This window comes from Somniosus microcephalus, chromosome 27, assembly GCF_052327205.1.
Source record: "Somniosus microcephalus isolate GS21.2 chromosome 27, FLI_Smic_1.0, whole genome shotgun sequence".
NCBI classification, from domain to species: Eukaryota; Metazoa; Chordata; class Chondrichthyes; order Squaliformes; family Somniosidae; genus Somniosus; species Somniosus microcephalus.
In genome coordinates this window covers 27,782,504-27,806,289 of record NC_141013.1, presented here as the reverse complement: position 1 = coordinate 27,806,289, position 23,786 = coordinate 27,782,504, and the positions used below count along the sequence as shown (strand labels likewise).

Below are 23,786 nucleotides of genomic sequence, written 5' to 3'. Positions count from 1 at the left end.
TGAAGTGTTATTTTAAATATTTATAGTTATGATGTGCATACCTTGACATATCTATCTATTTTAATATTAAAAATCAGTCCCATCTGCCACCCTCTGATGTCACACTTTTTGACTGGCTGAAATAAAAAACATTATAGCTAACTATTCCATCTCAAAACAAACCGGAAACTCAACCAATCAAATGGAGTAAAATATTTGGACATTTTTTTCATTTGCCATTTTGCCCCTCAGCCTGCTGGCTTAAGGGCTCAAATTAAGGTTTCGAACATAATGGCCCAGTAATTCCTGTCACAACGCGCGAGTACGGACAGGGTACTCACACGTGTGCCAGGAGGAATTGCCGGTTTTCAGCATGCACAGCGCATGCGCTGAAAACCGGCATTTCCTGTCCTCTGACCCAAGGGGTTAAGAGGCTGAACGCATGCGCGGTATTGGGCAGCGCGTGCGACTTGGATTTCCTGTATTTTTACAGATTTGCGCGTGTGTAAAGGGCTCCGGTTTTTACGCATTGAAAAACCACACGTAAGTACTTAGTTTTACAGGTAAGTGGTCTTTTAGTACGATTTAGAATTTTTTTTTCCCACAGGTTTATTATTTTTAAAGAATCTACAGTAAGGTAAGTTTACTTTTAGACCCTATTTTTTAAAAATTTATTTTTTTCAAAAATTTGATTAATTGTTTAAAATAGTTTTTTTAAAGTTATTCATAGTTAATTTAATTATTGGGATGCTTTTTAAAATTTTATTTAAAGTTTTAGTGTTTTGGGGTGCCGTACTTTTCATGAGTTTGACAGTCTTTACTATCAAACTTATGAATGAAGTTTCCCCTCCCCTGATTGGCTGAACAGTGCTCACCTGATCCCAGCCGGCACATCGCACTAACTACGCCGCTGGGTCAGGTTAGCACAGCGCGCCGAGATCAGAACCGGGCCACTTACAGGAAATCCACTGCGGGCCAGGTTTCAGATGTCGGCGCGCCAGGTAAGTGCACATCGGGGGCTTGCACGCGCGGCAAGCCCCCGACACCAAGTTCTGGGCCATAAGTATTAAAAAATTAGATACTTCACAACAGGATTAAAGTCAACTATAACATTTTCTTTTGCGTCTTTAGAATACCTGCAATAAGGGTTGTACTTCAAGGCTTCAGCCTCTCACTAAAGCATGGTGGCTTAAGTTAATATTTTTCCCCACAGATATCACTCTGTGTCTGCAATTCCTTGACTGTTAAAATCTGAGCGTGAACAGAGTGGACAATTTTACAGCGTACATTAAGATTATTCTCCCAGTGTACAACGTGAAGACATGGGGGGCGATTTTGCCAGCCCCGAGGGGACGTGTTTGGAGGCGGGACAGTTGGCAAAATGATTACTATGTGTAACCTGTTCTGGCAACTTTGCCGGAGGCGTTTTTGATGGGTGCGATTCGGTCCCGCCTCCAGCAGTCCAGAGAGGTAGTTAAGACCCTTAAATGGTAGTTAAGGGCCTCTATAATCCTATTTTTACAGGCCCTCATTATTTTTCCACATTTTCAGCGTGTTCCAGGACCCTCCTAAACCACGCCAGCTAAACCTGGCGGGTTGACAAGTGGGTGGCCTCCTCACAGCTGCAGCTCCACCATTAAAACGGAGCTTTCATCAGGGATTAGTTACAGGTGGCAGAACTTTGGTTGAAAAGGTCTTTCAGCACTTTTAGCAGGCCTACCGAAGTCAGAGGTGCTGCATCTTCTACCTCTCAACTGTGGGACCTCCTTGGAAGACCCCCTCCCCACTTGGGCCGCGCGCTTCCCCAACGGAGGCATCTGCCAGCAGCATGGGAACCATTTATTTCCTTTCACCATGGAGCTCAGATTCAGATGAGGAGCAGCCACGGCAGCAGCAGAGCCAGGCAGCTCAGCAGCGACAGCAGCAGGAGCCCCAATCTCCTGCTCATCCACCTGATGCTGCACAGGGCAGAAGGTGCCAGTGCATGGAAGTACGTCGCCACAGGAGATACCCCCAACACAGGGTTTACAGACAGGATGAGCTACCTCAACATGAGTGAGCAGCAGTGCCAAAGGAGGCTGAGGCTTTCGCAAGAGGTTGTCCCGAGACATCTATGCACTACTGCACCAACACCTGGCGCCCAGAGGAGCAGGTGGACACCCCTTACCAGTGGTTGTGAAAGTCATCACCGCACTCAACAACTTTGCCTCAGGCTCCTTCCAGGGATCATCAGCAGACATCAGCAGCATCTCCCAGTCGGCCACCCACAGTTGCATCACGCAGGTTACCGATGCCCTTTTCGCAAAGGCCCACAATTACATCCACTTCTCAAGGGATCAAGCGAGTATAACCGCGCATGCGGTTGGCTTTGCAAATATGGCAGGCCTGCCAAAGGTGCAGCGCGTCATAGACTGCACACATGTGGCCCTTAGGGCACCCTAACACAACCCAGCTATCTTTGTCAACCGCAAGGGCTTCCACTCCCTCAACGTACAGCTGGTGTGTAACCACAAGGAGTTTTTGCATGTTTGCACCAAGTTCTGTGGTAGTTGCCATGACTCTTTCATCCTGCGGAACTCTAGTGTTCCTCCGCTCTTCAATCCGCCAAACCAACTTAATGGATGGCTCCTTGGTGACAAAGGCTACCCCCTGAAGAAATGGCTAATGACGCCGATAAGGAGGCCAGCTAACGAGGCTGAAGAGTGCTACAACGCCAGCCACACTTCAACCAGGTCCATCATCGAGCAAACCATTGGCTTGTTGAAGATGCGCTTCCGATGCCTTGACAGATCAGGTGGAGCCCTGCAGTATTCAGCAGCCAGGGTCTCCAGAATGGTCGTGGTCTGCTGTGCACTGCACAACATAAGAACATAAGAAATAGGAGCAGGAGTAGGCCAATCGGCCCCTCGAGCCTGCTCCGCCATTTAATAAGATCATGGCTGATCTGATCCTAACCGCCAATCTACTATCACAGAACCATCTCCTGAATCTAACAGAATTAGACACACGAAATAGGAGCAGGATCAGGCTACACGGCCCCTGGGCCCGCTCCGCTACCCACAGGGCCATGTCCGATCCGAACCTAGACTCGTCCAAATTCCTGCCCGCTCCCCGTAACCCTTAATTCCCTTTACTTCTAGGAAACTGTCTATTTCTGTTTTAAATTTATGTAATGATGTAGCTTCTACAGCTTTTTGGGGCAGCATATTCCATGGACCTACCACCCTCTGAGTGAAGTAGTTCCTCCTCATCTCAGTTTTGAAAGAGCAGCCCCTTATTCTAAACTATGCCCCCTAGTTCTAGTTTCACCCATCATCGGGAACATCCTCCCCGCATCCACCCGATCCAACCCCTTCATAATCTTATATGTTTCAATAAGATCGCCTCTCATTCTTCTGAACTCCAATGAGTAGAGTCCCAATCAGTGTCGTGGCTTGCAGCTTCCTGATGAGCAAGTGACTCAGTTCCTAGCCTCTTCAGATGAGGATGACGAGGAGCAGGAGGACAGAGCGCCGGCCTATCGACCAGTAGCAGCGGCAGCACGCGAGCACATGGCTGCACGTGATGCAAGGCAAGCACTTATCCTGGCCAGGTTTGCATAGGTTGCCCATGTTGGCACATGTCCTTGGATCCATTTTAAGACATGATAAGACAATGGACATCACTCTCTGGCCATCAAACTGATCACGCAAGTGTCACGGACCCCGCAATGTGGAGCTGCCTAAGGTGAAATAACAGATGCCATCAAATCATTTATTAATTTTCCAACAGGGATGGCATTTCCTCAACACACAAACATTCACCCAAGTGGCTACCCCTGTGACTAATGGTGCTTTATTTTTCTCTTACGCGTGCTCCTATGTGGTGCTCCCCCTGTGGCTTCAGCAGAAGTGGAGGCCCCTTGCTCACTTTGATGCTGCTCCTGCTTCGACACCTTTGGCGGGCGTCCCCTGGGTTTACGAGCCTGTGAGGGCTCGCCAAATGTCTGCTCCTCCTGCGGCAGTGCAGGGGCTGAGACGCCCATCTCAGTTGGGTGCAGACTCTGGTGGGGCTCTGACCGAGGGCTACGCAGTGGCATGGAAGTATGAGCGCTTGAAGAGGAGCCCCCACTTCCTTGTTCTCTGCCACCAACTTCCCTCTCATGGGTCAGGTCCACCTCAGCGCTTGCAAGTGGCTTGAGAGCACCTTGCTGCACATCAGGGGGGCCATGGGGACCCGTCTCTGCACTGGCAGTCCTACTCAAAAGAACTTCCATGAATCTCTGGTTTCTCTGTTCAATAGCTGCCCATCGCTCCTCCAGAGATGTCAGTCTATTCTGAACAATCGCCATGTTTTCCTCACTCCGGCGACTTATTGCCTCCATGGCCGTAGCCAGCCTTTCCTCGGAGGTTGCCATCCTCTCCGTGGTGCTGCATATATGCGCCATTGCCTTCCCAACGGCACTGCATAGGTTAGAGTTGGACTCCTCCATCCTCTCCACACTCGCAGCGACCCTGGAGACAAGGCCTGTCAGAGACCTGGTTACTGTTAATGACTGAAGACACATTTATTTTACAAGAAGCAATCAAAAAATGCTTACTTCAGTATTTCTGGGGTGCTTCTGTATAACTTCATTTCAAATTCGCCCTCCCCACCTCCCTTCCCTCATGCTGCAAGACCCTACATTACACCCCCAAGTTCTGCCAAACCACAGATTTGTCCTCACCAGTTTTGCGAAACCAAAGAATTACATACTACCATCAAACCCCAGGACCACCCCCTCAGTACTACCAATCCAAATGACCACCCTCTCAGTGCTACTGAAACCTGCTCCTGTTCTACTAAGGATTCTGAAGTTTGGCAAAATGGGGGAGGTGGTTTAGGGATTAGGTAGGACATGCAGATGCTTGAATGTTTGGCAACTGTGGAAAGTAAAGGTGTAATGAGGAGGGGGAAGAGTATGTAAAGGTTAGTAGCTGTTTTGTCCTGTTGTTTCTCAGTTGTGATGCACTATGCCAGGCTTATAATTCAACGAGTGAAAAAAAAAAATCACATAGTAAAGCTGGAGAAATACATTTGCCCTATGCTACACTGTCATGTCCAGCTGCTCATTCGATTATCTTCATCTGTGTCCAGCTCCAATTGGACTGTCTCACTAAGGGGAATGTCCCTCTCCTTTATAGTGTACAGTAAATTACCGCCATCTTGCCAACACATTCAGGAGCATATTGTAAAGCAACCCTGGATCAATCCAGGCAATGGAAACATTGCTTCAGAACCCAAAATGTTTGCTCCAAGACAGTCCACAGTTTGATGCTGCCTCAGTAGAGACATGATTCGTGGTAACAAGCCATAAACCTTGTCCCCCTCCCAATTGACTTTCTTTCATGATAGCAAAATACTGCGGATGCTGGAAATCCGAAATAACAACAGAAAACGCTGGAAAAACTCAGCAGGCCAGGCAACATCCGTGGAGAGAGAAACAGAGTTAACGTTTCAGGTCGAAACCCTTAGGCTATGGTCTGCTGTTGGCAGCTACAAACCATCCGTAGGTTCAGGGATTAGAAGCAAGCCTCCAGATTTTAATTGGTGGCTTAAGTAGGTGAATCAACTTCATGCACCTTTGGGAAGCAAGACAAATCCATTCCTTCTCTGCTGCAGCAGCTTTTGTTGAGAGATTCTTATACAAGTCTCGCAATTCATTGAACAGCAGGAATTCCCAGAAAGTACCTGCGTTGGCCAATTAACAAGCAATCGCATGCATTGTAAGTTACTAGTTGGCTCAGTACACGGTGAGATTTCACAACTAGCGATCACAGCGGAAGAAACCTTTGTTACCTCCCGCACTAGAAATCCCACTGGAGGAACATAGTTTCCCCATTTCTTCATTCCACGAACAGCACTATTTTGGGGACATGGTATTATAACTATGAATAAATCATAAATGTCAATGGCAGAAAATTACAGCAAGTACTAGTATCACTTAGATTCTTAAACACTTCAATTTAGTTTCCCACAATCTATAGCTGGTACGGTCTGAATGTCCTAAGTCATTTTCCAGCCATTAAAAAAAAAATGAATTCTTCACACTTGACTTTTCAATCTTTGTACTTTGCAATATTAAATGATCAATTTCTGCAGCGGAAATGTAAGACTTCTGCTGGGAACACAATAACAGCATTAATCAATAAGTTAATAAAAACTTAAGCTGTACGCAGCCTGGAGCAACTCTTTTTTTTTTTAACATTATAACAAAATGATAAATTCCTAACTATTACACAATGCAGGGCATAATGCATTCTGGCAGGTATAACTAATATGAAATCTAAAATGCCGGCACACAACCAAAATCAAAAGTGACTCAACTTGGAGTGCACTGAATAATTTTCAAATCAACTAACTGGTCACACTTCACAGGCTAAATGCCAAAGAAATAATGAGACATATGACCACTTTAGACATGGCTCATTTCCATCTGCAATGGATAATTTATTTAGCTAATAAGCTGTAAATTAAAGTGAAACTTTTAACAGATTAGTGTCTTGCACTGAAACAGCTATAGTCTTGGATAAATTAATAAGATCAGGATTTCATTTTTATTCTGTATTTAAGCATAAAATCATTATGCACCTTTCATGGGGGTACAAGCCTTTGAGATACAATGAAAACTTCAATTAAAAGGATTCTTTACAGTGCGGTAAATATTTGGACCTCAGGGCGCATTCACGCTGCAAGTTTAGCGACTGTGAAGCAATTTCCTCTTTGCCCAACGCTAATTCCAGAATGAAGGCCCGACCTAAATCCCAAGCAAAGTAAGGCGCCCTGGAGGGGATTGTCTCACACCACATAGAATCATAGAATGGTCACAGCACAGAAGGAGGCCAGTCGGCCGGTCAAGCCCGTGCCGGCTCTCTGCAAGAGCACTTCAGCGAGTCCCACTCCCCCGCCCTTTCTCTGTAGCCCTGCAATTTTTTTTCCTTCAGGTACTTATCCAATTCCCTTTTGAAAGCCACGAATGAGTCTTCCGCCATCACCCTCTCAGGCAGTGCATTCCAGATCTTAATCACTCGCTGCGTAAAAAAGTTTTCCCTCATGTCGCCTTTGGTTCTTTTGTCAATCACCTTGAATCTGTCCTCTGATTCTCGACGCTTCCGCCAATGGGAACAGTTTCCCTCTATCTGCTCTGTCTAGACAGCTCATGATTTTGAATACCTCCATCAAATCTCCTCTCAACCTTCTCTGCTCTAAGGAGAACAACCCCAGCTTCTCTAGTCTATCCACATAACTGAAGTCCTTCATCCCTGGAATCATTCTCGTAAATCTTTTCTGCACCCTCTCTAAGGCCTTCATATCCTTCCTAAAGTGCGGTGCCCAGAATTGGACACAATACTCCAGTTGAGGCCGAACCAGTGTTTTATAAAGGTTCATCATCACTTCCTTGCTTTTGTGCTCTATGCCTCTATTTATGAAGCCCAGGATCCCATATGCTTTTTTAACCACTTTCGCAACCTGCCCTGACACTTTCAACGATTTGTGCACATGTGCCCCCAGGTCTCTCTGTTCATGCACCCCCTTTAGGATTGTACCCTTTAGTTTATATTGCCTCTCCTCGTTCTTCCTACCAAAATGTATCGCTTCGCACTTTTCTGCGTTAAATTTCATCTGCCATGTGCCGCCCATTTCACCAGCCTCTCTATGTCTTCTTGAAGTCTATCCTCCTCACTGTTCACTATACCTCCAAGTGTATTGTCATCTGCAAATTTTGAAATTGTGCCCTGTACACCGAAGTCCAAGTCATTAATATATATTAAGAAAAGCAGTGGTTCTAGTACCGACCCCTGGGGAACACCACTGTATACCTTCCTTTAGTCTGAAAAACAAACGTTCACCACTACTCTGTTTCGTTACTTAGCCAATTTCGTATCCATGCTGCCACTGTCCCTTTTATTCCATGGGCTTCAACTTTACTGGCAAGCTTATAATGTGCCACTTTATCAAACGCCTTTTGGAAGTCCATGTATGCCACATCAACCGCACTGCCCTCATCAACCCTCTCTGTTACCTCATCAAAAAACTTAATCAAGTTAGTTAAATGCGATTTGCCTTTAACAAATCCGTGCTGGCTTTCCTCAATTAATCCACACTCGCCCAAGTGACTGTTAATTTTGTCCTGGATTATCATTTCCAAAAGCTTCCCCACTACCGAGGTTAAACTGACTGGTCTGTAGTTGCTGGGTTTATTCTTACATCGTTTTTTGAAAAAGGGTGCAACATTTGCAATTCTCCTGTCCTCTGGCACCACCCTCATATCTAAGGAGGATTGGAAGATTATGGCGAGTACCTCCGCGATTTCCTCCTTAACCTCCCTCAGCATCCTAGGATGCATTTCTATCCGCTCCTGGTGACTTATCAATTCAGTTCAGACAGCCTTTCTAGTACCGCCTCTTTATCAATGCCAGCAAAGTATGCCTGCTGTTAGACTGACTCCCCCCTCCCAGTACTCCAGAGAGATCACCTCCAGGATCCCCGCTAAGTCACACACCATTCTGAGCTGGACATATACCACTGTTCCTTCCTCATCATTGGGTCATAATTCAGTAATTCACTACCTAATACCATCAGCACCAAGACTGTAGTGGTTCAAGGAGAAGACCCAGCACCAACCTCTCAGGTCAACTAGAGATGGGCAACAAATGTGGCCTTGCCAGCATAAGCCACAACTCAAGGGACCCCTCCTTCCCTGCAGATGTTTCCCCTTCTTGCCACAAAGCCACCTCATAGACTGAATTTTTCGAGGGGGTGACTAGGTGTGTGGATGAGGGTAGTGCAGTTGATGTAGTCTACATGGACTTCAGTAAGGCTTTTGATAAAGTCCCACATGGGAGACTGGTCAAGAAGGTAAGAGCCCAAGGGATCCAGGGCAATTTGGCACACTGGATCCAAAATTGGCTTAGTGGCAGGAGGCAGAGGGTGATGGTCAAAGGTTGTTTTTGTGACTGGAAGCCTGTGTTCAGTGGTGTACAGGGATCGGTGCTGGGTCCTTTGCTGTTTGTAGTGTACATTAATGATTTAGATATGAATGTAAGAAGTATGATCAGTAAGTTCGCAGATGACACGAAAATTGGTGGAGTGGTAAATAGCAAGGAGGGAAGCCTCAGGCTACAGGACGATATAGATGGGTTGGTCAGATGGGCAGAACAGTGGCAAATAGAATTTAACCCTGAAAATTGTGAGGGGTGATGCATTTTGGGAGGACTAACAAGGCAAGGGAATACACAATGAATGGTAAGACCCTAGGAAAGACAGAGGATCAGAGGGGCCTTGGTGTGCATGTACATAGATCCCTGAAGGCAGCAGGACAGGTAGATAAGGTGGTTAAAAAGGCATATGGGATACATGCCTTCATTAGCCGAGGCATAGAATATAAGAGCAGGGAGGTTCTATATTTCTTAAGGCTAAAGGGATCAAGGGATATGGGGAGAAAGCAGGGACAGGGTACTGAATTTGGATGATCAGCCATGATCGCATTGAATGGCGGAGCAGGCTCGAGGGGCCGAATGGCCTACTCCTGCTCCTATCTTCTATGTTTCTATGATGGAGCTGTACAAAACGCTAGTTAGGCCACAGCTGGAATACTGTGTGCAGTTCTGGTCGCCACACTATAGGAAGGGTGTGATTGCATTGGAGAGGGTGCAGAGGAGATTCACCAGGATGTTACCTGGGCTGGAGCGCTTCAGCTATGAAGAGAGATTGGACAGGCTGGGGTTGTTTTCCTTAGAGCAGGGAAGGCTGAGGGGGGATCTGATTGAGGTGTACAAAATTATGAGGGGCATAGATAGGGTAGATAGAAAGGAACTTTTCCCCTTAGTAGGGGGGTCAATAACCAGGGGCATAGTTTCAAGGTAAGGGGCAGGAGGTTTAGAGGGGATTTGAGGAAAAACTTTTTCACCCAGAGGGTGGTTGTAATCTGGAACTCATTGCCTGAAAGGGTGGTAGAGGCAGGAACCCTCACAACATTCAAGAAGCATTTAGATGAGCACTTGAAACGCCATAGCATACAAGGCTACGGGCCACGTGCTGGAAAATGGGATTAGAATAGACAGGGCTTGATGGCCGGCACGGACACGATGGGCTGAAGGGCCTCTTTCTGTGCTGTATAACTCTATGACTCTATAGCTTATTCCATTACTAGCATGGCAGCAGGAGTAACTGAAAAATTTTCCATGTTAAGATTTCTGAAACAACGGCCTACAACTGAATTTATGACATCCAATACCAGTCAAATTATTTTTCTTATTAAACAATTGCCATCATTCCCCAAACAAACCTTCCCAAGGAGCAAAGCCTGGCCAATTTACAAACCATGTACATATTGGGCCTGAATTTACAGTCGGAGGCTTCCCACGGGCGAATGCCTCCGAACCGCAAGAAAAGTACGAACCTACCTAATGGTGCTGGAGGTTCGTAGGCTCGTGCTCCTGGGCCTCTATGCGTGCACATGCGTAAAGGCCCATGTATCCCGGGGGCGCATGCGGTTCGCGAGCACCCTGGATCACGCGGTTCGCGAGCACCCTGGGATCACGTGGGCCGGCCCAACCAATGAGGAAGGGGGATCCCCATTATGCTTATGGGGATTCCATTTACGTACGGAATCCCCATAAGCGTAATAGGAATCACCTAAAAAAACACAAATTTCTCACAACCTAAATAAAAATAAATCATTACGTTTAAAATTAATTAAAATACAATTAAACAGTTAAAACAAAAAGGTAATTTTTTGAAAAATAAATTTAAACGTTTTAAAGGGGCTAAAATAACCTATAATTGATTTTAAAGTTTTTTTTATGTTTAAATAATTTTTAAAAATAATTTTAATATTTATTTAAACTCTTACACTGGTAAAAGAAGGCCCTACGCCTTCGTAAGAGTTTCATGAGCATTCGCTGGGTAGTAGTTGGGCAAATAGCCCAACTCTCCGCCGGCAAATGTCCATTTCCTGGGGATGCGGAGGATCTGTCGAGCTGAAACATGACAGATCACAAGTTCCGGGTTTTCGCGCATGCGTTGCGCAAGCGTAAACCCGGAACTTGCGGGGCACTTACTGCCACGTACGCATCATAGGCCCCGGAAAATCCGGGCCAATATGAGCGGTAATACATCTTGAATCCATGAAAGCTTCATTTCTCAATTCAGTACATGGCCAGAATATTTTATTGATAGCATATCAAAGAATTTCTAATTTGTTTTAATGATTGGGAAAATAAGCATGGTCAAGAAACCCAGTAACATTTACCCAGCTATCACTAAAATCCAGTCTTACTCATTAAAGTCGTACACATTTTAAATGATCAACTTCCTTGGTAATCTTTTGTCTCAGTTGCTTATGAAAATGCAACACGATTAAAAAAAATGCAAAATCTACCTAAATAAATGTTCATACATGCTATTTAGTTGCCCAATTTTAGATTTTCCCAGATCTGCTTTATGTATATATATATATGCACTTAATTTTTCAAAGCAAACAGCCAGGGAAAAACTGAACAAAAAAATCCTTGGCATAGACAGCATCGATCTGCTGGAAGCTTACTGGCCTTCAATGCAAGATGAGTTTTTTATTGTATAAATAACCCCATGATAAGTAGAGTATGATGCTGAAGGATCCAACTACAAAGTTTCTCCCACCTAGAATGGCTTACATTAATTCACAGAAAATCATCTCACATCCTCAGAAGCTATATAACAGAGAGGTAAACTACGTTCTGGGAATTTTTCAGTGAATATGAGAAAATTAATAATTAAAAACTAAAATGGATGTTGTCCACTGCTAAGTCATCACTAGATGTGTGATAAGCATTGTTACTGGCGTGATACCAGCCCTTTAGTTTGAAATGCTAAGTGTGTTAAATTATTCTATTATAGCTCGAGAGTGGAGATGGTGAATCACTATTTAAGAATCCTTAACAAAAACTAAATGTTAACAGATGTGAAATCGTAGCAAAATAAAAATTACCTTTGGATTCTTCCATGATTAAAGATTAAATGATAAGAAGAAGTTTCTACAACAACAACAACTTGCATTTATATAGCACCTTCAACATAGCAAAATGTTCCATGGTGCTTCACAAGAGCGTTATTAATCAAAATTTGACATGGTAACAAAACAATAGTTGAAACTCACCTTGTGGTAAACATTTTAAACTGTTGCTAGTTACAGAGAGTTCATTCAAGTTTGGAAGCATGCAAAGCTGTCTAGGTAAATCCTTAAGGTGGTTCCGGTCAGCTGCCAAATACTGCAGTGAAAAGCATAAATGAATGCTCTCTGGCAATGCAGTCAAGCAATTGGTCGAGACGTCTAGAGTCTGCAGTTCTCTCAGATTTCCAATTTCTGTTCAGGAGAAAACACAACCCATTAACAATCATAAACCATTTATACTGTTTTCATTATATAGTTCACAATGAAAAAGATAACACCTTTTGAAAGAGTGCAATATGCCCTCCTCCTTCCTTCCAACAAAAAAAATATCAGGAGTAAAACTGGATGTTGAAGCATTTATAAATTCTAGTGGTCACTTATCAGTTGCATTTTTATACTCACATAGTAGAACCTATGTTCCCATTCATCATTAAAATACAGTTGCATATTATTTCCACTCCCTCGCCTCTTCCAGAAAAAAATCTCCCATTTCCTGTCCCAATTTAGTACAAATGGATATAAAAATCACATCCAAATAGGTTAGCTGTGAATCAAAATCTTGCTCGAAGGAATGGCAACTGAACATATTTTTAAACATAAGTGGCTACTTCTGGATAGGTTGAATTGACAGAACAAAAGTTTTATTACAAGCTCTTAATCCTATTGTTGCAACAGCATTCCTGTTAAAAGTAAATGTAAAAATATAGTCTATTTCCAGTTACTACCCTGTAAATCATGTCTATGATCAGTTCTGCAAAATCAAATCTCGGTTAGGATAAAATGTACAGACAAAACTTTTAGCATGTGACCATTGGGCATCATTTCCATCTCTCAGCCTTCTATATAACTTAAAAGGAAGTCTAACAATTCAAGTTAGTTATTTAAAATACTACCTGGGAGAGGAATGGGGGTCTGGAGATAGGACAGTAGTTTACAAGGATAGAGGCGTTGAGGGTGGTTTTTTTTGAGCAGGGTGATGGTGTTGGATTTTGAAGGGAGTGAGATAGTACCTGAGGAGAGAGAACCATTCACAATGTCAGCTAGCACAGCGGCCAGGGAGGGAAGTCAGGTGGCCAGCAGTTTAGTGGGAATGGAGTCCAGGGCGAAGGAAGCAGGTCCAGGGCGAGATGAGCTCAGAGGGGGCACGAGGGGCGATAGGGGAAACTAGAGAAGGACGTGGGCTCAGGGTTCGGGGGGAGGATGGAAAGCAGCAGAGGCAGCTCAATGGATAGTGTCTTAGTATCAAAGAAGTCGGATAGTGTCTTAGCATCAAAGAGCTCTACACTTGACATTGGAGCTGAGGGGGAAGAGGGATTTAAAGGAAATGGTTGGTAGTGGAGAGAAAAAATTAGTATGGATATAGCACCTACTGGGTTTTTAACATCAACATTTCCTTGGGAAAATGAGAATTTATCTATCAAGATCTCCAATACAGTGGCGATATTAAATATACTGTACTTATACATAACAATTTAGTGCAACATTCAGAACTAAATTCTCAATCTAAGGATTCATTTGTTTGACAAAATAATTACACAAAATGTCTTCATCGATGGGAAGTATAACAATAGACAGTTGAAGCATTACAGTTTAGGGAATATTACACAGATTTGTAACAAGATGAAAAAGGGAAAAAACAGATTAATTAAAATGATTGCTGTATGTGTGAAACAAAGACGGTAAAATAGAGTCGGGCCCCATTTCCTTTGCTGTCAGATCCACCATTGCTGAAAGGATGTTATTCTAGTCACTAAACGATCTGCAAGCAAGAGAAGTGGAAGTCTGTTTATGATACTCAGGAAGTCTGGTGGGGTGGAAGAATACCAGAGCAGGATAGAATGCATCATATGAAACACAAGTGGATAACAAGGTCAGTTTGCATCATAGCGAGTCTGTCTTTTCACGTTTTTTACAAATACAATGTGAAGCAATGTGGGACACTCTGTTTAGCATTGCCAAACCACTGATTTTTTGTTTATGATTTTTAAAATTACTGTAGATGCAACATAGGAGGAACCTCCTGGTTATCAGAAACATAAATGTTACAAGGACCAGGTTTAAAACCAAACATGGCATTACAAGCACTTATGGGTAAGCCTGTGTGGCATTTCAAACATTGATTGACCTATAAACCTTTTAAAACAGTCTGTACCCTTCCCAAGAAAAGAGTCATCTGTAGCCAAGCACTCATTTGGAGAAGGAGCTTGGCTAAAAAGTTCTGTTTAAAACTACAGTGCAAGAATTTTGACTATGAAACCTTCCAAATTCCAACCTCAACTTAAGTTTATATTGAAGTTCCCCCAATGGTAAGTTTGCTAATTTGAGACAGATCTTCACGGGAATTGTAGAGCGCTCGCCTTTCTGCACTGCCAAACTGAATCTGGCAGTGGGTGGAGAGATTCGTAAGCTACACTGTTCCATCCTTAAAGAGGATTTTTTTAAATGGAGAACAGGATTTTTTTTTTTTGGGGGGGGGGGGGGGCGTAGGGTGGAGAGAGGAAAGAGTGAGAAAAAAAAATTGATCATCAATTTTATCTACAAATGCGATTGGCTAGTTGGCTTATACTTTAGTTCAGAATATATACAAAATCTCCTTGAATCTGAAAGCACACAGTAAGCAGCCATGTGCAAACACAGCCAAAAAGGTTAACTTCTAAGAAAACCATCAGTAATTAAATGTAATAAAATGAACAACAGAGCTTTTAGCAGGTATCGTGGAATGCGATGTGCAGCATACAGACCAGAATTAGACTCCGGGCCACACATAACTCAGCAACAAAAGGAGCTTGGACATGTGCACAAACCTCTGCTCCCTCGGCAGCTCATTTTTAATGACAGGAGAGCACGGGTGGAAGCCTGCACTTGCTTCTTACATTAAAAAAATTAGTTTGGGCACTTTCAAAATGCAGCTTCACCCTGGCTGGTGTTATGCTACACTCGCTGAGTGATGGCTGCCTGGGGTGATGCAAAATTGGCAGTGTAACTGCACCCTGATATCACAACAAACCCAAAACACAGCACTATGGCTGCTTGAAGCACAACTGGTATTGAAACAAAAGGAAATCTAGAAATCAGAAAACAGCATTGTGCTTATTTCCACTCCCCCCTCGCTTCAGCACTATCAAATGGCAATTTTATCGACAGCATTTTATAAAGAGTGGAGTTGAAAGAAACAAATGCTACACAGCAATTCAGCTCCATTCTATAGAAGGTAACGTGCCTTTGTAAGGTGACTGATTACAGATGATAGCCAATTTACACATGATAATATGTGCATTATTGATGGGGAGGGGGAAGAGGAAGTAGCTGGGAGCAATGCTTTGGGATGGTGTGGGAGAGAAGAGCACCAGCATTGACTGGGGGTGGGGGGGAAATTATCAATTTCAGGTGAGGATGTTGGAGGGCAAAGCAGTGCTAGCTTGAACAGAAAGGTAAAAGAGGACTACCAGGTTGAACTAAGTTGTTGGGGGGGGGGGGGGGGGCAGAGAGCAGGGGAGAGGAGAAACAGTGTCAGGCTGAATTGAAGAACAGATGGAGACGAGTGCAAGCGTCAACTGGGAGGGTTAGAGGAGAGAGTACCTTTATGAAAGGGGGGGGGGGTGTTGGAGAAGGTAGCCTCTCTTGAACTCGGATTGTGGAGGGGGGGGGGGGGGCGCTGGATGTGGGAAAGTGACTGTTGAGGTAAATTTTGGGGAAGTGATGCACTGCACAATCAGAGCACATGTTTTGGCAGGATATATGAAAGCCTAATTTTAATTGGAGGAGTTGATTGGCAAATGTTAAGTGTATCGCAAATTAAACTCTACACTTTAGCAAAAATATTTTTTGCACCAGCTCCTAACCTGTGGCTTTGAGTAGTGTTGTCATAGGAACTCCTAACAAAACTGAACAACAAAAATCCCTCAATTGTGGCTCCATCTCCGCTGTAGTCAGGCTGCAGTATGGTTCTCTGTGTAACATATTGAGTGTACAACGGCAATTTATTTTGTGTGTCTTATTGTCGCAGTAGGTTAAATATACAGACATTGTGTCTTCCACTAAAATGTTGAAACAAAATACTTTTCTTGGTACACAGTAGTGTTGGAGATGGGGCAATCTTTTTCCAGACATGTCCTGAAAACTTTAGGAAATTGGCTTTTGCACCCCAGCCAAAATAAAAACATACACACATGCCTCTCAAGAGGTTTACTGTAATGGTCACTGAATGCATTTTACTTGCAGGAAATTCAAAGCTTTAACTATTGCTTGAGATCAGTAAATAGTAAAAATGAAAAAAGCAGCCTCTGGAATTATACTCATGCACATTTAAAATACTTTTAATTTAATTGATTTTAAGGATTTTTTTTTTTTAAATTGGCACATATGCAGGCTACTTCCTCACCATTTTACATGTGTGAAGCTGTACTAATTAATCTGGGAGTTGGAAATCCACACTCCTTGCCAAGTGCAAAAAAGAGCTATGTTCTACTGCTGAAAAACCTGCCAGTATCAATATCCAATGAGATTACACATATAGGTAGCGCCCCCTCATTGGATTGCTGCACTTTCACTCGGAGGTATTCATTGTTCTCTATATTGCAATCACACAAGCAGTGTTTTTTGTACTTTTTTTTGATAAAGAGGACGATACAAAAATCAGATCAGTTCCTATTCCTTTTACAGCCATAGTAGCAAGCATTCCATAGCATGTTATGGGAAATAACACTCTTACTGTAATGCACTTTAATCTATACAGACTTCAGGTATCTCAGGAATGAGGCAGACAAACTGGTGCCAATTAGGAAAAGTGTGGTTTACGTACATCCATCACATGCCAGACGGAATGGTATCAAAACTGCTTACCTGTGAATCTAAGTAGTTATTAGAGTAAAACACAAATTCAAACTCATTTCTCCCTTCTTCCCCTCCCCCCCCATCTTTCACATCAGCCTTTATTCTAAGCAGCTCAGTGGAGGTATTCACATACACACAAAAAAATCACCTATGCTGGGTTACAGCATGATAAAATACACAGCATGACATAGTAGTTACGGTACACAGACAGACATTTCGGCCCAACAGGTCTCTGCCAGTGTTAATGCTCCACAGGAGCCTCCTCCCACCTTACTTCATCTCACTCTATCAACATAGTCTTCTATTCTTTCTCCTTCATGTACTTATTTAAATTCCCCTTATATGTATCTAAATATGAACACAGAATAGAAACAAACTGGAGTTCTCATGGGATTGATCTGTAACTTTTTTTTAAATTTGTTCCTGGGATGTGGGCGTCGCTGGCAAGGCCGGCATTTATTGCCCATCCCTAGTTGCCCTCGAGAAGGTGGTGGTGAGTCGCCTTCTTGAACCGCTGCAGTCCGTGTGGTGAAGGTGCTCCCACAGCGCGGGTAGGGAGTGAGTTCCAGGATTTTGACCCAGCGACGATGAAGGAACGGCGATATACTTCCAAGTCAGGATGGTGTGTGACTCGGAGGGGGAACTTGGAGGTGGTGGTGTTCCCGTGCGCCTGCTGCCCTTGTCCTTCTAGGTGGAAGAGGTCGCAGGTTTGGGAGGTGCTGCCGAAGAAACCTTGGCGAGTTGCTGCAGTGCAACTTGTAGATGGTACACACTGCAGCCACGGTACGCCGGTGGTGGAAGGAGTGAATGTTTAAGGTGGTGGATGGGGTGCCAATCAAGCGGGCTGCTTTGTCTTGGATGGTGTCGAGCTTCTTGAGTGTTGTTGGAGCTGCACTGATCCAGACAGGTGGAGAGTATTCCATCACACTCCTGACTTGTGCCTTGTAGATGGTGGAAAGGCTTTGGGAAGTCAGGAGGTGAGACACTCGCCGCAGAATACCCAGCCTCTGGCCTGCTCTTGTCGCCACAGTATTTATGTGGCTGGTCCAGTTAAGTTTCTGGTCAATGGTGACCCCCAGGATGTTGATGATGGGGGACTCTGCGATGGCAATGCCGTTGAATGTCAAGGGGCGGTGGTTAGACTCTCGCTTGTTGGAGATAGTCATTGCCTGGCATTTGTGTGGCACGAATGTTACCTGCCACTCATCAGGTCGTCCAGGTCTTGCTGCATGCTGGCATGAACTGCTTCATTATTTGAGGAGTTGCGAATGGCACTGAACACTGTGCAGTCATCAGCGAACATCCCTACTTCTGACCTTATGATGGAGGGAAGGTCATTGATGAAGCAGCTGAAGATGGTTGGGCCTAGGACACTGCCCCAAGGAACTCCTGCAGCGATGTCCTGGGGCTGTGATGATTGACCTCCAACCACCACAACCATCTTCCTTTGTGCTAGGTATGACTCCAGCCAGTGGAGAGTTTAACCCCTGATTCCCATTGACTTCAGTTTTACTAGGGCTCCTTGATGCCACACTCAGTCAAATGCTGCCTTGATACTATATCTGTTATAAACGCAAGGGCAGAAAATGCTTTGCTCAAGATGAAAACATGAAAGAAATGAACGAACAAACTTGCATTTATATAGCGCCTTTCACATCCTCAGGACATAAGATCTGGAAATTGTTTTTTTTAGCAAGTGTGCTCCTTCGATCTTTCTGAAGACGGACTGAGAAAACACTGGGTAAGGCAAGGTCATGTATGAATCGATAAGCTGCTTTAGTTTACAGAAAGTGAACATACAGAACAACAGACTCAATCAGTATAACTTTGCTTTCCAGAACACAAAATAAACATGATACCTTTACCCACTTGCATTAAACAAAATCCTACCTGCATTTCTAATTTTTCTGAGTCTGTCCAAAGCTTTTGAAACCCTACTGGTTCTTTATTTTACATCTCCTACACTCCCAGAGAGAACAAGAGGTAATAAAAACACCAGCCAGCTGGGATGCTATCCTTCTCTCACTTCTAGCATCCAAACTCTCGGTCACAAATTTCTGGTCTTTCTGTTAATTGTTACTATGATCATTGTTCCTCTGAGCCCATTGTTTTTACTTTAAAAGAGCTGAACTGCCTCATCCTAAGCAACATCATTAACTTTCTTTGCGGTAACGAGATGCCTTCAGCATTACGAGTTTGTTATGGTTTAATGCCAAGATAGGAATGTGGCAAATACAGGAAATTCACCTCAGTAGGACACACACAACAAAACCTGTGGTAACCCACACTGTAGCCATTTAACTATCTAGGTGTGAATTGGATTGTGCATTTTAGATTATTAGCTGGCATGGGGGTTTGTCCACAGGTACTGCAATCATTTGACTTCAAACACCGAAATGCTAAGTCAGCTAAAATACCAAGCAATGCATATTTACCTCCTCCCCGGCGTTCTATGGGTCTCCCATGATATTGTGATCTAGTCTTAGAGAATTGTAAGAAAATTTAACAACTTGCATTTATATAGCACCTTTAGCATCCTAAGGTGCTTCACAGAAGTGTTATCATACAAAATTTGACACCGAGCCACAGAGATATTAGGACAGGCGAGGTACAGTATTAAGAAATGACTTAAAGAAGGAAAGAGAGGTTGAGAGGCGGAGAGGTTTCGGGAGGAAAGTCCAGAGCCTTTTCCCACTTTTATTCTCTTTGTCCCGAACCCCGTCTACCGTAATCCCTTTTGTTAATTTTCCAAAAGGAGGTACCATTGGTGGTTCTTTTATTAAAAGCAGCACTAATTGAAGGTTGCAGTGTCATACTGTCAAATACGAAGCACTTCACAACATTTAAGAATAAAATAATACTCCTTTGAGTGCCAAATGATGTGGTTCCACTGTCATATTAATCATAACTAGTTCAATGTCAAGCTTTTGAAGGATGAAAGTACATCAATTTTTCCTACTAAATGGACCAAGAAGCATCGCACGTTGATTGGTGACTGCACGTCTTGCCTAAATGCTAAAGTACCTTAACTCAATCCCTTTAAATGACAGGTCACAAATCTGAACAAAATAAATACAAGGATCCAATCATTTCCTTTTTAAAGCAAAATCAATCCACACAATTCTCTGTCCCCACTACACTACATTAGTCAATAAACTGAGCTCAATCTATTTGAGGGTCTCCTTCACATGACATCATAGGATTAATAGGCTGTCAACTGAATTATTTTTGCGACTAGAGAAATTACAACATTTTAGGGCAAGTTCCTCCCTTTTCCCTATAATTGAATGCCCGCGGCATCTTCGCAGTGCAGAAGGGAGACGCATAGTCTTCTCTCACATTGCCATAAAATGGTAGGAAACACTAGCATAATTATTAATCATCCTTCTCTCCCTCTCTGCCCCCAAGAGACACCACAGTCTCTGTTCAATGCAGCTCATGTCAAGAACAGAGTAAAGCTGTGTAATTTGTTTTCAATATATTTTCTCTCTCACGCATCCAGTGGAACATTGTTTCTTCTGTGAGGAAGGTCCTTGTGACTCTTTATAGAACCAGCTGGTGCAAACTGACCATTTTCAGTTTGAAGACTTCACAACTCAAAGCAGAATAGTCAACTGATTAACTTCACAAGCAAGTTGAGTAAAGTGTACTTCTAAACCAATTGAATAGGCGTTCATTTAAAAAGTGGTACAATTGTACCCAACATTAACATTTCTCAGGAATTTACTCATTTCGCAAATACAAAATCTTCACAGTGGCCTGGAAAAGCAAAAGAGAAAAAAAAAGATATTGTATGGAATATTGCTGCTTTCTGTCGCAGGATTGTTTTTTGTCTTTGTGGTGCATACTAATGAGTTTCAATCTGCATTTCCCCCCCCCCCCCCCCCCGTGTATTGCATAATTGGGGGTGGGATTGTATTCTGACCTTTGTTTTGTGGTCTCAACTTTCAGGCCACCAAGTCTATCATTTGATAAGACAACTACATAAGACTGTTGAAGTCTGTACCAACGTCATTGAAAAAAAAAATCTGAATAAAATTTTAATAAGGTGCATAAAACCTTTTTTCAAGTTACCCTTGTCAAAATCGAATAATTACATGCCAGAATATTTATACTGAAGGCGCGTGATAGTTATACTAATTTATAGTGCTTAACTTTGCAGGCACTAGTAAGAATTACTATGGATTACATTCTATTAAAAAAGTGTTTCAGTTCTTGCTTGGAAACACTACCACTTAGTTATAACAAACCACTAGTCACTTGGAACTATATTATACTGCAGTACTTCTGCCCTCTAGTGGATTGAAATTACAATTTTTACAGAACAGGCCACTTACTGGATGAGATGAGCCAAACTCCAGTTTCCTTTCAAATGAGAAATCGGTCTTCCCAATTAATTCAGAAATGACTGAACACATTACACATGATCATAGGAAACAGCTTACATTTATATAGCACCTTTAGTGTCAGTCGTGACTCGGTTTGTAGGCACTCTTGCCTCTGAGTCAGAAGGTTGTGGGTTTAAGTCCCACTCCAGGGACTTGAGCACAAAATCTAGGCCGACACTCCAGTGCAGTGCTGAGGGAGTGCTCCACTGTCGGAGGTGCCGTCTTTCGGATGAGACGTTAAACCGAGGCCCCGTCTGCTCTCTCGTGGACGTAAAAGATCCCATGGCACTATTTCAAAGAAGAGCAGGAGAGTTATCCCCGGTGTCCTGGCCAATATTTATCCCTGTATCAACAGCTCTTCATTGGCTGTCAAAGCGCTTTGGGACATTGAGGTCGTGAAAGGCGCTATAAAAAGGCAAGGCCTTTTTCTTTTAACATTGCAAAATGTCCCAAGGTGTCTTCACAGTTGGCACTCAAAGGAAGAGATAAATTAGGAGAAGCGGCAGAAGGCACAAAGAGGGAAGTTTTAAGGGGTCTTTTCAAGCTGAGGCAAAATGTAGCGAGACCAGATAAGTTTTCCAGAGTGTGGGGCCAAGATGGCTGAAGGCTCTGGCACCAGTGGCAGAGCAAGGCAGGGAGAACAATGCATTGTAGACCAGAGCAGAGGGTGCAAGCAAGGACATAGAGCTGGAGTGAGACAGTGGAGGACTTGGTAGATATAGATGAGGATTTTAAAGTCAATGAGTTGAAGGATGAGGAGCCCATAGAAGTCAGCAAAGTCACAGGTGATTAAGTGAGCATGATTTTGTGAGAGAGACGATGCAGGCCAGAGGGGTGTGGATGTGGGCTGAGATAGGGACAAAGACGGGCAATATTTCAGAGGTGGTGATGAATAGCATGGAAGGCAGAAATCAGAAAAACTTCCTAGCTCTTCTCACCATATACCCAATAAATTGTACTTATATAAACAAAACTCGGAAATTGGCACAAAACTCAAGTAGAAGAACTTTTCTCCAGATGCTGGTATGGAGAGAAGAGTTTTGGGTTCAGTAAGAATGCTAACTTTTTTTTTAATGAATCACATTTAATAAGATGCATTATCCAATGAATGGAGCGTTTATAAAAGGAGCATTAAGATATTCCTGATGAGGTTAAAGAACAAAGCTTCATTTAACATTTCTGCTGCATTGCTACAGACACATACTGTGCATATGTTTGAATAGCTAACTAATGCAGACCCAACGCACTCAGTTTTCCAACAAGCTACTTGCCTTTACTACAGAAGTTAAAGGCACCATAATACTGATTTGTGTAAGTGGTTTCTCTGCAACTGCTGTGCAATTGATTAGGAAACTACTTACATTTTTTGGTTGGTAGACAACCTTCTCGAAACTACTAGGCAGTGCAAGTGAAACAAATTTTACTCCAACTTCATATTTATCCCCTTCATCCCAATTTCCTCACAGGCTTTGCACTGCGACTTGGTAACTTCAATCTGCAACTAAGCTTTCCGGCCAATTCCTCCTCCAGTTCTTCCTGTTGTCCTCATCCTGCACTGAACCTTCCTCACCTGCATATTGCACTTAATCGGTGAACCCATCCACTTCCCTGCTGTTGGAGCTGACTGAACCAGACAGGACACAACCTCAAGTGTCCTGTTCATCCCCAAGCCGAGCCTCAAGTCCCCTCACCAAGGATACCTACTTCCGCCTCTGTAACATGACCAGTCTCTGTCCTCATCACTGCTGAAACCCTCATCACCGCCTTCATCGCTTAAAAGCTCGATTTCTCCACTGCTCTCCTCAGCAGCCTTCTCAGCTACACCCTACGTAAACTCCAACTCATCTGGAATTCCATCACACATGTTGCATTCCGTACCAGGTCCTGCACACCCATCACCCCAATCCTTCCAGACCTCTCCATTTCTTTCATTATTGCTATCCCAATCTTCCAAAAAGCAGTAGGCTGAGAACTGCAGAATTCTCCAGTTCTTATTGGTTAAGACAGATCTTGTAATGAACAAAGTGTTGGAAATCAAGGTTTCCACTTTAAGCACTTGTTACAGTATTTTCTTTCACCAGCGACAGGTTCAATAGGATGAGAGACTATCGCATATATGTTGTGAAAGATTAGCCTATACTGGGATACATTGCTATATAGGATGTGGTGCTTAGCTGAACAGTAAAATACTGCACTGGAATACCCTTCTAGATGTATTTCCTCTATACACTGCTACATTATATATCACATACAGGTAATTCCATAGGACTTGAAAAAGGACACTATATACTCATGAAAAGATCTATAAGGATGAGCAAAATGCTTTGAAAATATCATATATCCAATGGATCATGTTAACCACAAGAATATCAATAGGTTTGCAACTACCCTTTTGTAAGACATGTCTGTTTGTG

General features: G+C 43.3%; 1 protein-coding gene across 7 annotated transcripts in view; it reads right to left on the bottom strand.

The window, feature by feature from the left end:
* The window catches only part of lrrc28 (leucine rich repeat containing 28), a 70,840-nt gene that overhangs the window by 30,574 nt on the left and 16,480 nt on the right, over nt 1–23,786 (bottom strand). For all 7 annotated transcript variants that reach the window (XR_015073831.1, XM_085968804.1, XM_085968803.1 and 4 more), the window contains one exon: nt 12,137–12,343. Coding sequence is in view for 6 of the 7 variants with exons in the window: in XM_085968804.1 (XP_085824930.1) it covers nt 12,137–12,343 (207 nt within the window). In the remaining variant the exon portion in view is untranslated. The remainder of the gene's footprint in view (nt 1–12,136; nt 12,344–23,786) is intronic.